The sequence below is a fragment of the Chionomys nivalis genome, chromosome 8 (genome assembly GCF_950005125.1).
Source record: "Chionomys nivalis chromosome 8, mChiNiv1.1, whole genome shotgun sequence".
Classification (NCBI taxonomy): Eukaryota; Metazoa; Chordata; class Mammalia; order Rodentia; family Cricetidae; genus Chionomys; species Chionomys nivalis.
Genome location: NC_080093.1, coordinates 37,549,292 through 37,568,626, shown reverse-complemented (window position 1 = coordinate 37,568,626; position 19,335 = coordinate 37,549,292). Strand labels below are relative to the sequence as shown.

At 37.4% G+C, this 19,335-nt stretch overlaps 1 protein-coding gene across 1 annotated transcript in view; it reads right to left on the bottom strand.

Annotated features, from left to right (window-relative positions):
- Positions 1–298: 298 nt before the first annotated feature.
- Positions 299–19,335, bottom strand: part of LOC130879337 (aldehyde dehydrogenase, cytosolic 1) — a 37,872-nt gene continuing 18,835 nt past the window's right edge. The window contains exons 8-13 of the mRNA XM_057777695.1: positions 18,613–18,715; positions 15,203–15,387; positions 8,866–9,030; positions 6,494–6,651; positions 3,356–3,430; positions 299–896 (exon numbers count right to left, since the gene is read on the bottom strand). Coding sequence (XP_057633678.1) covers positions 824–896; positions 3,356–3,430; positions 6,494–6,651; positions 8,866–9,030; positions 15,203–15,387; positions 18,613–18,715 — 759 coding nt within the window. The 3' untranslated portion in view covers positions 299–823. The remainder of the gene's footprint in view (positions 897–3,355; positions 3,431–6,493; positions 6,652–8,865; positions 9,031–15,202; positions 15,388–18,612; positions 18,716–19,335) is intronic.

Sequence of the window (19,335 nt, the reverse complement as noted above, 5' to 3'; positions counted from 1 at the left end):
GCATAAATGCAGAAGCACGAAAGTCATCTTTGTAAGAGGAGCTATTAGCAGTAGATGCCTGCTGATGGAAGGGAAGTCAGTTTTCTCCAGAGGTAAATTAGCTCCTGATAGACTGACTATGTTCCCAATGAATGGCTCCACACTCATGTGCATGTGGGCAGCATTAACTGGATTCAGTGAGGGACGATAAATTTAAAAGTACGTGGAATTGGGAGGAGGATGTACATGGATGCAGATCTGAGGAGCCATAGGGGAGAGCGGGTTTGAATATGATCTTAACATACTGTACATATATATGTAATTTTCAAACAATAAAATTTATTTTAAAAACTCAGGTTGAACAGAAATCATGTGAGATTGCCTTTATTAAACTTCACATTTTAATTACAGCTAGGCATTCCAGAAAACATTTCACAACACTCCGAGGGGATAACCATAGGAAACAGAACAACTTACTCTGTAGTCATTAGGCATACAAAGGGTCACTGAGGGACAGAATTTAAATCACTACTGGTCCCCCTTACAAAGTAAATATTCTAGACAAGTATCAACAGTAGAAAGCACCTGATCATGACAGAGTCACAAGGAGCAGGTACCTAAATCAATCCTTTTCATATGGACTAGGAATTGGGGTCACATATTAGAAGGCTAAAGATTCTTTCAGATTAAGCAACATGTTTTCTATGTGTGACATTAATACTGATGAATCACTTATGTTTAAAAAGTCAATAGAAGAAAGAGTTAAAGGAGAACATCACTCTACTGGTGACTATAGGAGATGTGTCAAATTGCTGAAGGGTTTCTCTTTTCTCTGCTGGATTCTCTATGAGTTCTTCTGAGATATTTTCATTGCGACTGTCTTGAGCTCAGTGTATTCATACATGCCATGCTCACCCCTAGAAAGGAAAGAAAGTTGCATATAAACATGACTGCAAGCCGGGCGGTGGTGGCGCACGCCTTTAATCCCAGCACTTGGGAGGCAGAGGCAGGTGGATCTCTGTGAGTTCGAGACCAGCCTGGTCTACAAGAGCTAGTTCCAGGACAGGACAGGCTCCAAAACCACAGAGAAACCCTGTCTCGAAAAAACCAAAAAAAAAAAAAAAACATGACTGCACACTAAAAATAATTTGATACAAGGTTTTTCTTTTTTTTTTTTTTGCTTATCTGAGTAGGGACAACGAAAATATTTACTGAATATGGAGTAGTTCATATAGTTGCTAGCTGACCATAAGCTTTATAACCAAACATAAATTCTCCAATGGAGAAAAACACTCTTAACCATGTCATTTATTTTAAATAATTATTTTCTCAGCTTATTTTAAGAAAAGATATCTATTGTTTACTTTATTTGGCTATATGGCTAACTACTACATAATTCCATCTAATTATATTTTATTGGACCAATAAATAAGGAGTTCATATTTCACTGTACAGTGAATGAAGAGAAACAGAATAAACAACCAACTTCACTTGAGCCTGCATTCATAATCTGCATTGTCATAGAAGAGTTGAGCAGGTAGAAGAAGACCAAGATCCTCCTCCATTCAGGGTTCTGTTCGTCTGAAGCTATAGTTTTAACAGGAAATTTTTAATCTGGGCCAAACAACCACCTAGTTTTCATATGTTGAATTTTTGTTTCTTTGTGTGCTTCTTTTTGTTTTCCTTTATTTTGTTTTTAGAATACTTGTATTTCCTTTTAAGGAGGAAAGAAACTAAGGATGGCTTGATTCAGGCTTTTCAGATTTTAGCAATGATGGTTTTCTCTATTATTCAACGTTATCAATAAACTTAAAATTTTTCAAGTCCGTTTCAAGTGATCAGAAGCTGAGTTGAGTCCATTTGTAGATACCACAGTAACTTATTAGGGTTCTACCTGAGGCCAATTTTTGAAATCATGATTTCTTTCCACCTGACGGATGATTTAATTTATAAGGACCACACTCAGTTGTGATCTGCATCATTTGGATAAAATCACATTACATGTATATAGGATCATAAAACCTATACACACACAGGTTTGTCAGGGAGCTGATTTCTGATAATTCTCTACCTACTCTGTTCCTGATTCAGTTGTGTATATAGCCAATGTCTTATTCTCCTGAGCAAATATTAATGCTGTATATTGGTAGTTTCTGTGAATAATTTAAACATTTGGAACTAGGTCTTAAAAACCTCAAAAGCATGTTTTTCAACATAATTAAATAGCTTGACCAAGCTCTCTAAAGTCCATTAAAATGTAGTGTTTTAATAAGTAGTTCATACCAAAGAGGCAGACAACTTAGTTCATAAATTTGACCAAGTTGCTTTCTATTGCATTTAGGGTTACTGGGACACTAGACACTCATAGAATTCTACATGTATTGTCACATCGAGGCTGACCTGAGTCACCTTTTATATATATATAAAATTTTCAGGCAGACCACAAGAGCATCTACCTCCTTAAATTTCTTCCTAGCTAAGAGGAATCTATACATTATTGTCCCTGACTTCTAATTCTTCTGTGTACAAATCACCCCGTTGGCTCATCATCAAGTGTTGATTATGACTAAGCAGATCTGAATGATCTCTGGTAAGCCTGCACATAGCAGTCCTGTTTCTCATGACAGACCACCCAATGCCTAAAACAGTATGAGACTATGCTATGTCTGCTTCAACCCTGGTGTCAAGAGATGAGCCTTAATGAAGGTTCAGGGAAACACTTGCTAAGCTGATTTCATAAATACAATCAAGAAAATAAAAATTCATCTGAGTTCACTATTTGGGATTCTTTAGAAACCCTGTTTTCAAATTCATTAATTCGGCTTTTCTGCCTTTGAAAATAACTCATAACTCTAGAAAGGAGTCATTCCAGGTAATTGTCTCAGCAATTCTCTGTGGAAATTTTGCAGCAAATGCTTTATTTAACGGATGCATTATAGTTATTAGGTAGACTTCACTAGAAGCATATCAGCTTGATAAGTCAGCTTTAAGTTATTCAAGAGGTATATTCAAATATCTTGAGTGTTTCGATATTTATTTTTATTCATCTCAATGTTACCAGTTTACCATTTTATCTGCTTTCTGAAAATAGTTTCTATTTGCATATACCATAGAAAATCCTAAAAACAGGCAAGAGTTTATTTACCAAGGTGGTATACCTACCATGGCTCTGAATGGGTAGTAGGAGCTTAATTAAGTATAATCCATCTGCTAGTGTTTTTCTGCACTTAGGAAGTATTTCCAACATGTAAAAAAACTATATGATGCTAAATATAGGTGTAGTTTACCCCCAAAGTAGTGAAAACAGAACAGTTTCCTGGGAGCAGCAATTCTTATCACAAAATATGTATGCATTGTAATATAAAGTTTAGCTTACAGTTCTCGCCCATTTCCAGACATCTTGAATCCACCAAAAGGACACTGGACAGCCATAGCCAAGTAGCAGTTCACCCTAAAACAAAGAAGAGGTGGCTACTGTAGGTAATACTTAACACATCCCATAATTTCTAATCAGGAAATTTAAAAATTCAGAAGTCTCCTTAAGAACTCTTTTGTTTTGGTCAAGTATGATCCCTGAAATTAAAAGCGGCACTATAATCTAGAATGCAAAAGGCATTAGTACATATTACCTAGAAATAAATGACAAAACTATGAGCATGAATTTGTGTGCCTGTGTGTGCGCACGTGTCGCGAGCATGCACATACTGTTAGCTTGAATCATAACAGAGGGAAGAATGAATATGCCATAAAAAGAAGTGTCTGAGCCTGGGGTTGAATGGTGTTCTTTAATGGCTTATATGTATGAAGCTTTGTGGTAATCTTGAAGTTTATACATTTAGAAGTCTAAAAATCAACTTTCTCAGCAATTATTATACGTGTCAATACTTTTTTCATTTGTTTCATTCATTGATAAATAGACAGTCTAAACAGAAGTGGTGACAGCAATTGGGCCCATTTATCAGTCTGATAACCAGTTTTTAGAAATATTTTGAAGATGTTTCTACCAAACACACAGTAAAAAGTGTGACTATAACTAGAGAGAAGGTCATTGTAGATCAAGGCGATGGGAGAGGGTGATTGGAGCGCTGCTCTGCAGCCTGTGAACAACTATTTTAATGTGAGTGCGAGACAATAATGTTCTATATTTTATAGAGCTGCTATTGACCTCTGACAGATGATTTATAAAAATACATGGTACACAGTAAGTCTTTAGCAAATGTAGATCGTGAATATGTATGAGTTAGTAGTGTTCAATTTTCCAGTACTTTTATCATAGAAAAATCTATGTTGATCATCGGTTATTCTAACTAGATGGGACTTTGATTAATTTCCTTTAAGAGACTTTGAAAGAAATGGCACAATAAGAAAAAAAAATCAGGCTTTTGAGCTCCTGCGCTTAATGCTGATTGTATATTAAGGTTTTATGGCAGTTTTAACATCTTTCATTGAGTAAAAATACTACGCTCAGAGTAAACCCCAGAGACATGGTGATTGAGATGTCTGATTCTCAGCTGCATCTCTCATTTGGTAAACCCCAGAAACATGATTGAGCTGTCTGATTCTCAACAGCATTCCTCATTTAGTTGTATAGATAAATTTTTCATACATCTAATGTGTTCACAGGAGTGTATATGTATGTGTGTGTGCATGTGTGAGTATGTGCACATGTGCCCATGCATGTGTGGAGAAGATAATTGGAAGCCAGAGAAGAGATAAAGGTGAAGTGTTCTTTTTTTTCTTTTTGTCAGGCCTCTCTTATCTTTCAGGTGCAACAATTTTCTTAAATTGCCTAGCCAGTGAAGTCCAGGGTTTCTTCTGTCTCAGACCACAGTGATAAGCTTCTAAGCACAGGCCACCATATCTTGCTTTTACATTGAAGTTTCTTAAACTTGCACACCAAGTACATCCCTTGCTAAGCAGTCTCTCTGGCACCATGTTAAAGTACTTAAGCTCTCAATGATGCAGGCTTCATGCTTCTTCTCTGAAATTCAGGGAATCCGAAGTCTTTCAATTTGAGGGTTTTTTTCCATCTATGGATTATTCAAATAGATTTTACTGGTTGAAAATCCATATTTGAAAATAAAAAACTTGAAATTCCCCCAGAACACAAACAGTCTTAACATTATGTTGGCATATTTCACAGCATTTTGGATTTGTCATTTTAGTGTGAAGCTGGCTAAACTCACACTAAATAGACACATGTGGAGGATGATTTAGAGCATATAATTCTCACTCTGCTGATCATTGTATAGTCTTGATAAGTTCCTAAATCTCAGCAAGCTTCCAGTTTTGACCACAGACAAGATTTGGGATGACAAAGAGTAGTTGTTGAGTAAGATAAAATGATGAGTGTAAGAAATACATTACAATTTTGAGTCAATAGTAACGAGATGACGACTCTCACTTTGATAGGAGGAAAAGGTATTTCAAGTGAACAAGAGGCTCAAGAACTGCCTCGTTGTGTCCCTTAGGATTCTTTTCAGTGCCTTGTTTTCTTTATCTGAACTACCTGAGAGAATGAAAACAGCTTGTGCTGTTCCCAGGACTGAGGGAAGGGAGGCTTGATGAGGAAAAAGTTGCTGAAGAAACAGTCCATAGAAAGGAGATGATGGGCAAAGACTCAGTTTGAGAGGCACAGCCTGAGAATTTATATTAAAGTTAAATTATAAAAATTAAAGAACAAACTAAGTCAAAAGCTATAGAAAAGGCTGGAGAGGTGGCTCAGTGTAGACAGTCCTTGCTTGCTGCTCTTACAGAGGACTTGAGCTGGGTCCCAGTACTGTGGATTACAACGAACTGTCTACAACTCCAGTTCCAACGGATTGGATACCCTCTTCTGGCTTCTGCATGCACCAGGCACTCACATGGTGCACAGACATACAAGAAAGAAAAATACAAATGTACATATCTTAATTTAAAAAACAATTAGATAATACCTATGGATGTAGACCTGTGATCCCAGCCTCTCCGAAGCATTTTGTAGGAGGATGAGAAGTCCAAGACCAGTGTGGACCACAGAGTGAGTTCAAGGCCAGACTGAGAAACTGAGCTCTTATCTTGTATTAAAAAGTATAAAGCAGACTAGGATAGAGCTCACAAGTAGAGCATATGCTCAGCTAATGTAACTCCTTCAGTTCGATTTCAAATACGGTAAATGACAGTAATAGCAATAATGTCTAGTGCATATAAGGTAGTATTATACATTATCTAAGATATGGTTGATTATAATAGAATTTTACTTTCATCTTCCTGTTTATATAGCAGAGTACGAAGTGCCCTAGCATTATCTAATAATATGTATATTGTATAAATCAAACAGCCATAAAATGGTTAATATTCTACATAAGTAACTTGCAAAGCTGAAAGACAATAATTTGCTTTTATTTTTTATGTATAGAAACTATCTTTTAACAGGTCAGATAATTTCTAGGAAAGTTCAAGTCTAGAGGAGGTCAACTCATCCTGCCTATTTGGCTAATACAGGAAGGACACAGCTTACTTCAGATGCACTTACCACACTAGCCCGGCCTGCAGAGCAGAAGACACAGTGAGGGCCTTATCCAGGTCTTTTGTGAAGACTCCAGCTGCCAGGCCATAGGAAGTATTGTTTGCTCTCTTGATGACATCATCTATAGATTTAAACTTCATGATTTGTTGCACTGGTCCAAATATCTACACAAGAGTGACACAAACACAGGTTAATACTATACACACTGCATATGCTTTAAATACACTTCCTAGGCTTTCTTAGAAGCTATTCTCCATGGACTAAAGAGTTGTCTCTCTCTTCAGACCTATGTGTAAGGATAAAAACAGACAGCCATTCATGTGAAGCCAGAAACATGTTCTGATCGTGTGTGATTTTTCTCTATGGAGCAGACACAAGTCATCATGGCAGTGTTTATTCTTACACACTGTGACAGAGCTTCCCAAAATGTAAAGATTGAACAACAAGTCAGGAAATGCATGACTTGCTTGGAAACGTTTTAAATCCTAAGCCTAGTTTTCTTCAAGTTACTGCACAAGATAACAAGACCTAGAAAGCAGTGCTTTGCTCTACGTGTAACAAATGGACAATGATCGAGAACAATGTTCATGCCTTGAACACTGGTGTGTGTTATTGATTGAAGTATCATCCATTTCATTATATTTGGATACTTTTATATTATATATTATATTTTATATTGTAAAACATATATAATATGTATCTTATATTATATTATAAAAATATTTAAATAAAACAACACAAAATTCTTATCCAGATTATACTAGTCACCCATCCATATATAGAATTACCAAAAAGTATAAAAGGATTTATTGCTGGAAGCCTAACTCCGGAAGCTATACTAAACAGTATATCTGGCAGTGGCTCGAGTTACAGGACAGGGAACGGAGGTCACAATTTGTCTAATCCAGGATAAACCAGTATTTCATTTCTACTGGAATCTAGTTAGTAAAACCCACACACAAATCAGTCTGTAGCTCATCCCCACTCTGAAGTAATAGGAAATACCTGGATTTTTTACATGGATACAAAACTACTATATTTTGGTAAGGTATTTATCAAAACTAAAAAAAAAAAAAAAAAGCCTTTCTGAATGCTAGTACAATTTCCTGAGAAATGTGGACATGGGTTGGCAAAATTCCTCAAGTATCAAATGGTTTTCTGGTTCCAAGTCAATTTGAGAACCACGGGGCAGTTAGAAGCCACTCCCTGAAGGGTAGGGGCGGACCCTGGGGCTCTAAATTCTTTCATGACCCTATAACTGGGAAGCATAGCAAGGCGAACACTGTCAATGGGAAGCAGGTGGAGCAGGAAGACAGGGCGTTTGCTCTGAGTTGCGGTAACTCAGCTGACTCTGTAAGGGCTCTAGGCTCCTATTCTGAAACAGCAAATGAGATATTCCAGTGAGCATAAGAGCACAACAAATGTTTCCTTTAATGAAGATTATTTTCTGCTTTATTGTCCTTTGTAGAAATGTTAACCAAAATCTATAGGAGCAATAGGTCTGATTAAAGAAGCATTGACCAGTAAGTGCAGATATGCAAATGCAGTTGAGTATTGAATTGATGGAGATATCCTAAGTGTGTTGCATGATCCACATATATTTGATTTTTATTTCTTTTCTTTATTTCATTTCCCAGCAAAGCTGAATAGTTCCCCTTTCTCTTTATTTGTTTACATTATGTAGGTAAAGAAAATAACCTCTCAGATTCTCTGCCATATCAGGTACATTGAATGTTGAAATTATGAATGAGTGTTTTTGAGTTATGTATCTTCCTATTTTAGTTTAGTGTATGAAACTTTCATTGTCTAAAAAATGCTCTTATCTCTGCATATGTTAAAAGTCCTCAAAGCCCTCATACTTGTGAAGTATATTAGCTGCCATTTTTATCACAAACTAGTTCCTCTTAAATATTTGTTGAATATCTGGGTACCGTCTTTATTGATGCTACCTAGATTGTGTCCCCAGGACTCATCCTCACTTCCCTTATATAACCAGTTCACTCTGTCTCTCTTGGTTGACTTTTTTATGTGGATAATATAGATAATTCAGTGGATGCTGTTCTGTGCGTGGCATATGTAGCACAATTTGTCCACATTTATTTCTATTTTTACAAAGGACAGGGTCATTTCCCATTCCTTTAAGGCTGTAAATTAAGCACCTACAAAAGCTGCTGTGGATTTTGTTCTGGGTTTGATATTAACTATTTATAGCCCATTGCACTCCTCACTAATTAGTCTTCATCACAAATCACTTTAGACTTTATCATCAAACATTTCAGGGGAAAGCTACTCAAGGAGCTGAGGATTTTAAGGGAACATACAGGTTATGCACAGAAGATCATGACAAGCCCAGAAATAGAAACAGGTAGGATCATTACCTCCTCTTTGGCAATGCGCATCTCATCAGTAACATTGGAGAACACTGTGGGCTGAACAAAGAAGCCTTTGTTCCCCCAGCGTCCACCACCACATTCCAGTTTGGCTCCTTCTTTCTTGCCACTCTCAATGAGATCAAGTATTTTATTGTGTTGTTCCTTGTCAATCTAATTGAAAGAAATCACAAGAAAAAGAGAGAAAATAAAGATAATATATTGCAAATGAAGACTTCAAAATGCCAGGATATTCATATGAAATCCAATGTTCCAAAATAGGTGACAGATACTCATCTAATTCTTTGGTATGCTTTTTCTCATGAACTAAAAGAGAAATCTAAAAAAAAATATTTACATTTAGTGAAGTTAGGTAAGCATAGAAATTTGGTGACATGGCAATATAAGAAGGTTTCATACAACAGCTGTTTATTCACTTTGGAAGAAAACATGTTAATGATTGAACACATTTGTCTGAAATCTTAGTCCTGAGTGAAATAAAAGAGTGAAGTGAGAAAGAGGACTTTGACCCAGTTTTAGTGGGTATGCCACTCGAGAATAGATGCTCTTGACTATAGACGACCACGAATCTTCAGAGATAGAATCTGTGTATTCCTAAAGCATGCGTCTTTCCTCGCATCTTGTTGGTATAATACCAGACTTAGTAATTCAGATCAGTAGATTTTATCCAAGTTTCCAACAAGTCCTGCTTATCACCTTCATGCTTCCAAAGATGAATTATGTCTATGCATGTGGTCAATTACCATGGGCATGAAATGTTTTAACTACTAATTTGTAGAAAGATTTTTCTTTAGGCAACCAGTTCACAAATAGTAATGTGCGTACTTATTATTAATTATGAAAGCTTGGCCTGAACTTAAGCTTGTCCCACCAGCTCCTATAACTTAAATTAAGCCATTTATGCTAATCTACATTTTGACTCATGGCTTTTTGCCTTTCTTTCATTCTATATGTCTAACTCTTTACATGTCTTTTGGCATCCAGTAGCATAAATAGTGCACCTCGATTCCTCCTCTTCTTCTGTCTCCCAGGAAATCCCACCTATCGTCCCTGCCTAGCTATTAGCCATTTAGTTCACAGCAATATATCTTCATACAATGTCCAATTATCACACATTTCCCCTCTTTCATCTAAATAAAAAGGAAAGATTTAGATCTAATACAGTAAAACTATATACAATAGGAACAATTATCAGGTAAGAATTATATTCACAATGTCCTGTCCATAGCATTTGGCAAATTCAGAGAAAATATTCCATTATTTACTTTGTCTTGGTGATTCCAATCTTTCCTTCACCTAATTCACTTTCTATGATAACTTATATCATCAACATAAAACTATATTTTTAGACCTCAAAACATTATCTTAGATAAACAACTTAAGCTTTGTTTCTCAACCTTATAAGCTTTATACCTCTTTTGTGAGTTTCTTTTCTGAATTTGGTAACAAAGAAAACTGTAATAGCTATCTAGTCTTTAATCGCCATCAGATAACCAAAAAAGATATGATATTACCTAAGTAAAACATGTGGCCAGGCATCCCTTTGATACCATATCAGTCTTCCTCAGTGCAGCTTAGTTCAGCTCAGTAGGTTGGATAATAGTTTCTAACAAGTCCTGTTTACCATATTTGTTTTTCAAAAGATGAACTATGCCTAAATATATGGCAGTTTCCACAGGTGTACAATGTTTTAACTAATATTTATGTAAAAAGAGATCAAAATTCTGTTTGGTAATATCAGAATGACCCAAGTCTTCCTACAATGCAATAGAATGTGAAGTCTTTCTGATACCTGAGCTCTCATATAGTGGTGAAATGAATATTTCTTGTGTCTGATATCATTGTTGAAAACAGCCTATCTGAGATAAAAGTTGGGTCACGCTAAAGAAATGGATATCAAAGCACTACAAAAAGGATTAGGATTTTGCCTATTGAAAGTGTCTCTTATTGTGACTTAAAAATGGCATTTGTCATCTTGTTGGATTCTCCCAATCTCCTTAGTCTTGTGAGGATCAGAAGTGATCCATGGCATACTTCTAACTGCATTTACCTCAATTTCAACAATAAGGCAGAGTAAATGCTAACTAATATCAGTTATAATTTTAGGAACTTTGTCACAGAATATGGTACCATGCTGCTAAAATCTCTTATGCACATCACTCAAATGGATGTTCCCCAAAGAAAATCTCTTCATTTCTAGCCTATTGTAGAATTGTAACTGGCTTTCTTGGACTCCCAGCCCCCAGATTATTACACAGAGACATATTATTAGTTATGAATGCTCAGCCATAGTATAGGCTTGTCCCACTAGCTCTTATAACTTGTATTAACCAATTTTGCTTCATTTACATTTTACCTCAGAACCTTTTAACTTTCTTTCATTCCATATATTCTGTTTTACTGCTTCCCCACGTTTGACTGACTGCTGACTGCCTGGTTGGTCATAAGCATCTCCCTCTTTTTCTCCCTCATTCTGAAAATTAACTTGATCATGTCCTCAAAGCTCACTATTTATTAGTTCTTGTTTCAAGTTTATTTCCCTAATTAAAGTATTTGCCTCTCTTTTACTAGAGAACATATCTGGTGACAATATCTTGAATTCTTGAATATCTGCTAAAGAAATAGAAAGGTATTCATATTAAATTTTTAAAATTTTTAAATTAAAAAATACTAATTTCTTCTAAGTGGAGAAGTTAATTGTTACCTTGTATACTGGCTTTAGCTTTTTATTTAATAGACATTTATGAAAATACAACAAAATCAGCATGGCACTTGCTGTGTCAGTATACCACACAGATGGTCTCATTTCAGTGTATAATGTGTGAGGCCTACAGTTGTAAACCTGTACCACCTTAATGGAGGGTCAGAGAGTTTGAGCTTATTTTTGCTTTTTTGTTTTGGACATTAAGATGGCCCATAGAGGTGATTCACTCCACCCTGACCAAAGATCAGAGAATTTGAGCATACTCCTGCTTGTTCATTTAAAATAAGAAGTTTGGCATTAGGGAGTGACTGCCTACAGGATACTTGGTCTAGGGAATGTTCACTGTATATCCTGCCTGAGACATCAAATGTTTTACTCAGGAAATCATGGCTTGATGTCTCAAGTATTGAAGTAAGTAACTGTTCTGATTGTCTTTTGTGTCACGTTAAAGCAGTCATTTGCCTTCTTTCCCCCCTTTTGTATTGGGGAATAAAAGTGTATGAAAAATACGCTGGGCAAATTCAGTATTGAGTATTCACTGAGTTGCCCTCCCTGTACTATTCTGTGTCTCTGTATTTATTTCCTACCTCTTTTCCTCCTACCTAACACTTCTAATCCACAAACCTCTATCCTGGAATGTATGAACCCATCGTGGCTGGACCATGGCAGAACTCACCCCAGAAGGTGGCTTATGACATAGTGAATTCTCAAGACACATATTACTATCTTCTTGTTATTGACATAAAGATTGAGTAGAGGAAAGTTCAAACTTCTTTTTCAAATAAAAATACTGATCATTCCAAGTATATGCACATATATGCATATCTATGTGTGTATGAATGAAGCAAAAAATGAATACTTTATAAAACAAATGTCCTTATATAAACTCTAATATGTAATATAAAATAAGTAACACACCTATTATAACTGCTGAAAAACTCAAATACAGTAAGTTGGTAATCATAAAAAAGAAGAAACTCCAAAATTGTAGAGATTGCTTTTCCTATGCAAATATATATGGCTTTTGCCTTCTCCATACCTATTTGGTTATGATACAGTATTAATTCCCAAAATCTGTTTTTAAAGAATTGGTGACTAAGCCAGCAATGGATAAAATGCTAGGCAAGTGCCTCCTCGAAGACTATTCTCATAAGCTCTTTGTTACAGATAGAGAAAGATAAAGAGAGACAGAGAGAAGCATTGAGATGCCTGGAGTTTCCCCCTAGCACTGACCAAATCCCAGCATGCCTGTCTATTCTACTTGCACAGCTCTACTTGCCACAAGCAGCTATGAACTCACAAAGCCCTGTGCTAATCACCTAGAAAATGGGATGTGTGTTTTCAATTTCTACAATTTAATGTTTTAAGTCTGTTCTAATGTATTCCTCTTGCAAGTTATGAAATATTAAAACTCAGCTTTTGGGGCTATTGATTTCTTTCCTGGTGAAGGAAAATATAGGCCCTCATTCAGTATTATATATTACAGATACCCATGGCTTCTCTTTTCCTTATCTAAGCATGCACCACTGGGCCATCAGTCTGGCATTTATCTGTCTTCCATTCATCTGCCCTCGCCATCTTCTATGTTTTTACTCATATATCTAATGATAAACATATTTCATGCTTATGTATACAGACCAATAGATACTTAGAAAGAGGAATAGTAACAACAAAAACACTGATAACTGTTGGGATCAGTGACACCCCAGATTCTGAATTTCTTGTAAACAATTTGTTTTCCCCTGATCTGAGTGCCTACAGCTGCTCTGAGCATGAGACCTTCAGGAGTTCCTGATGGCAAGAGAGTGGTTTCTGGTGGGTTTGGCTGGGGCGTGGCTATCTCTATATAATCTTCCCCTGAACACAATAAAGGGGCATTCTTGGGACTTTGGTATCCGTGTTAAAAGGTCTGCTTGTCGGTCTGTCTCTGCGTCTGTATTCTCAATCTCCAGTCCCTTGCCCGAAGCTCGCAAACTGGGTTCAAGAGCACAGAATGCAGATACCTGGAGGCGTGGTGTGCGGCAGAGAACTATATATTTTTCTGGTCTATATGAAACACAAATAGAAATCTGAAAAATAACAAATATGATGAAAATCATAACTACTTCTATATAATCTCTGAACTTGCTCTAAAAAAATAACAATGATATTGAAACAACACAATGATTCCTTCACTTGACAGTTACCTTATTTATGTCTTTGAGGTTTCACTACTCCACATTATTTTGTACTAAAGCTTTTCTATTCGTATACTTGTGCTAAGTAGAAAATTATAAGACCTTTTTGCAAACAAATTACGTCCAGAAAAAGCAGTGACCATGTCCACTTGGGTTTTAAGACTTTGCCAGACTCCTTTCTCAGGGTATAACTGGTGGCAATATACCCTAAGCATTTAATTGAATTTAAGTTTTATTTATTAAATAATTGAAGAATGAAGTTAGGTTATAACTCAATAGTGAGGCACTTGGGGAGCGTAAAATCTTTGTTTAGGTTTTCCTGTTCACTGTTGGGTGCCCAGTAGCATCCTTTCCTCTTCTCACTAGTTTAAGTAGATCCCTTTCAATTTAATCTGTCTCCAGATAAGGTCAGTGGCCCCTATTGTGATATCCAGGAGAAAGGGTAAGCTCAGAAGGTCCAAGAGCTTAAACAATGGCCCATGAATGAAAGTTGTGCAAGAACAAAAGTTTACATTGCGGTGAGAGAAACAAAAGCATTCATATTTGCAGCTGATGTAACTACAAAGAAGAAACTCAGAGACCCCATGGGATGTCCGGCTTTTGATAAATAAAAGGAAAAGCTTTTCTGGTCCAGAAATCAGGACCTTCAAAAACACAGGATATTTTTACATCAGAGAAACTGAGGACCCTGTAGAGGGTTGGGAAGTGCTCTACTGCTTCTAGAACGGCAACTGAGATGAAGAATTGATTATGAGGAAGAATTTACAGATATGTATACATTTACAGACTAAAAACTTGAATGTAGGAATTAAGAATTTTACCAATTGAAGAATGCAAGAAATGATAGCATTTTAAAATGTTCCTTCCTTTTTGTGTGTTATATGAGTGTAGTTTGCAGGTGTGTGTGTTTGCATGCATGTATACATAGGTAGGAGCAAATGCATGTACATGTGTGTGCACTTTCATGTTGAAGAAGTGTATACAGGTGCATATACATGTATGTACATGTTTGTGGATGCCAAAGGTAGACACTGAATTTCTTCTTCAATGGTTTTCATTTTTTTCTACTGAGGGAATCTCTCTCACTGAACTCAAAGTTCTAACTAGCCAGCTTTTATATGGGTGTTAGAATCAGAACTCTGGTCTTCCGGATTGCATGACAAATTTTTTTATGTGTTGATCCATCCCATCAGTCCTTCTCTCTATGCTTAATTCCAACCATGTCTCCTAAAATGTTTCTAGATACAAAGAAAAAAATGGCAAAGACGAAAGAGATTTATCTTTGCTGTTTGAAGTAAGATTAATTAAATCACCAGACAAAGATAATATCAGCTACCAATGAGCAATATTAAGAAGTTACTTAATACAATCTTACTTAGCCATAATTAGACCTAAAAAGATTAGTTTTACATCCAAAACACTTGCCTTTCTGATGTTTACTCACCTGAGGTCCTTGATTTATTCCTGCGTTCAGAGGATTTCCAAGAACGTATTTCTTAGCCCGCTCAACACTCCTTTTCACAAACTCGTCATAAATTGACTCCTCAACAAAAAGCCTGGATGCTGCTATACACAACTGTCCCTGATGGAAGAACACTCCTTGGTGTGCAAACTCAACGGCAGTGTCCACTGCAAAGGAAACATTCACAGGAGAGGTAGAACGTTTTCTAAAGAATACAAACACACACATACACACACATACGTATGTTTCAGATGCTATATGGTGATAGGAAAAATGATTAATCATCTGATGAGACATAGATTCATTACACTGCATGGAAGCCAAGAAAGAAATAGACTTCTTGATCCTTTATTTACGATGGAAATAATAAGGGAACTCTGAGAAGATGGTGCCTGTTATGACTTCTGAAGAGCATATATTTGATTAGAAGATAAAATGTCATTGCAAATAATTTTACAACTACTTCCATTTTATAATTCTTTAGTCAATTATATTTCTTTTAGGTTTCAGTTTTTAATTAACTAATAGAAGAAAACTGAATTATCTATTGCCTTTAGTAATTTCAAGCATTACTGAATACTTTTCTCAATAAAAAAGTTGTCTTTCTGAAAGTGACTTTCAAACAACTAAAACTCACAACATAAGGAGTCAAGTCTCTTGCCAACCCTAAGATGGCTCCCTTAGTTAGGATAAAAACTTCACTGCTCCCGTATCCACCCTTCCTATATCCAAACCATCCCATTCCCTCAAGCTCCTCCCATCCTCCCCTTCTCACGTTTCTCACCCCATTTCCCCTTAGCCCCATGCCACCTCACCCGCAAGTTCCCAGTTTTTGCCCAGCAATCTTGTCTACTTCCCCTATCCAGGCAGATGCTTATACATTTTTCGTTGGGTTCATTTTCTTATTTAGCTTCTCTAGGATCACAAATTACATGCTCAATGTCCTTTATTTATGGCTAGAAACCAATTATGAGTGAGTACATCCCATGTTCCTCTTTTTGGGTCTGGGATACCTCACTCAGGATAGTGTTTTCTATTTCCATCCATTTGCATGCAAAATTCGAGAAGGTGTCCAGGGAGATGTCCCCAGCTGGTACCTTGGGCAACTGAGGAGAGGGAACCTGAAATGACCCTATCCTATACTGATGAATATCTTGCATATCACCTAAGAACCTTCATCTGGCGATGGATCGAGATAGAGACAGAGACCCAATTTGGAGCAACAGTCTGAGCTCTTAAGGTCCAAATAAGGAGCAGAAGGAGGGAGAACATGAGCAAGGAAGTCAGGACCATGAGGGGTGCACCCACCCACTGTGACAGTGGAACTGATCTATTGGGAGCCCACCAAGGCCAGCTGGACTGGGACTGAATAAACATGGGTTGAAACTGGACTCTCTGAACATGGCGGACAATGAAGGCTGATGAGAAGCCAAGGACAATGGCACTAGGTTTCGATCCTAATACATGAACTGGCTTTGTGGGAGCTTAGCCTGTTTGGATGCTCACCTCCCTGGACCTAGACAGAAGTGAGAGGACCTTGGTCTTCCCGCAGGGCAGGGAATTTGGACTGCTCTTCAGTATCGAAAGGGAGGGGGAATGGAGTGGGGGGAGGAGAAGAAGAGTGGGGATAGGGGGAGGGGAGTGGGGGGAGGGTGCAATAAGTGGGAGGAGGGGGAGGGAAATGGGAAACGGGGAGCAGGTGGAAATTTTAATTAAAAAAGAACAAAAAAAATAAAAAATAAAAAAGAGCATAAGAGCACAAAAAATAAAATAAAACTCACAACATCAGAACAATTCACCCTCCCACCCTTACTCCAGGAAAAATACTTCTAAAATTTAACTAAAGCCTTAACCACACAAGCATACTAAACTCAGTTTAGATGGCCCAATGGGCCTAGAGTTTTATATTAGAATATCTTTAATTCTATGCAAAAAGATGTGTATTTTTGAGGTGTGTGTATATGTGTACTTTAATTTTATAAATGGGGACTACTCAGCTCATGATTGTAGAACCCGAGTGTGAAACTGTGAGCTAACAGTAGTTGTTGAATGTGCAGTGAGGAGAGGTGACAGAGAGTGACAAAGTAGACATCATGCTAACCAAGTAGTAAGTCCTAATATTTCCAGTGCAGATAATAATAGTGACAAGAGCAAATTCCATGGAGCCTATGTTTATAGCCTCATTTTACGTATGAGCCAATGAATGATGGGTTAAAGGAATTCTTTCTTTTCAATGTTTTGTTGATTTTCATTGGGCTCTACATTTTTTCTGCTCCCCTCCCTACTTCTCCCCTTCTCACACTAAAGAAATTCTGGAGACCCACACTGGAGCACCAGACTGAGCTCCCAAGGTCCCATTGAGGAGCAGAAGTAGGGAGAACATGAACAACGAAGTCAGGACCACGAGGGGTGCACCCACCCACTGAGACAGTGGGGCTGATCTATTGGGAACTCACCAAGGCCAGCTGGACTGTGACTAAAAAAGCATGGGATAAAACCGGACTCTCTGAACATGGCGGACAATGAGAGCTGATGAGAGGCCAAGGACAATGGCACGGGGTTTTGATCCTACTTCATGTTCTGGCTTTGTGGGAGCCTAGTCAGTTTGGATGTTCACCTTCCTAGACCTGGATGGAGGGGGGAGGACCTTGGACTTTCCACAGGGCAGGGAACCCTGACTGCTCCTGGGACTGGAGAGGGAGAAGAGGAGTGGGGGGAGGGGGAGAGGAGCGGGAGGAGGGGGAGGGAAATGGGAGGCGGGGAGGAGGCGGAAAATTTTTTTTCAAAAAAAAAAAAAGAAAGAAAGAAAAAAGAAAAAAGAAATTCTGGACCACAATCTCAGCTAAGTCATTACTATTTAGGAAGAAACATGAGGATTTCATTTGGTAATAAAAATCATAGTGATCTGGATCATTATTAATAGGGTCACATCAAAATGACAAACTTAACTACCCTTGAAATGGAAAGAGAGAGAGAAATGACTTCACAGGTTCAATTTTTTTTCTGGCCCTATCGAGTGAAAGCAGAGAAATAATAGAAACTTGCTGGCAGCCAGGATAGGATACTTTTGGTTCCAAATGTCTTAAGTATATTGTGCCCTTGATACAATTACAGTTATGGAATTATCAAAACCGCATCATATATTCTAGATGCAACCTATTTATACTACCTCAGATTGACACTGGGAAGTAGCAATCTATGCCAACCCAGGAAAAAAATCTTCTCTGTGTTTATCAGCTGTGTGCTATAGGAACAGTTTGAAAGCTTTGCAGAATCACCCCAGACTCTAGACAATTCCTTTTTACTTTGAATTTACTTTACTCCAGGTGACTGAGATATCATCAGGCATCAGGAGGAAGAAGGTGAGACACTAGCAAGGGTCTTATACTCACAGTCAGCATCTGCAAACACAATGCAAGGACTCTTTCCCCCCAGCTCCAGAGTGACCCTCTTCAGATTGCTTTTCCCTGCAGCTTCTTTGATTAATTTGCCAACCTGAAATCAAACATCGCAGAGGAGGAGGCTTAGTTTGTTTTTGTGTAGATAGGTTGTTTTAATACTTTCTATTTATAGGACATTTGCACAACCATTTAATTTTATTTGGAAGAGACATGAGAATGTTCATGGGCAGATGTGAGAGCTGACTCCATGTGTGAACAGATAAAAGATTATTTTCATTTTTGTAAGAACGTTCTCTCTGGATTTGATCAGAAATACCCCCCAAGCACCTCATGTATTGACTTCTCATCATTTTAGTGACATTGAGAGAATTCTGCCCAAACAAAATAGTAGTCTGCCCATCATCTAAATCTTAACCCTCTTCCTCTTTTTTTATACCCTCCCTGCTTGGACTGCCTCCAGGTAGGTCCTTTACTTGGATCAGCTCTTGGAACAGACCCTATTTGAGCCTTGTTCTAATGAGAAGAAAAAATGATTCTTTTTCTCTTGGTCTCCTAATGCTCATAAAGATGTTTCTGAGTCAGCCTCATATGATGTCATGTCTATCTGTGTAAATCTCATAAATACTATTGATTCGTCATTGCATATATTGAGAGCACAATAAGTAAGATGGTCTACTTTCTCTTTTTGAGGCAACCATGTATTTTGTTTCTCTT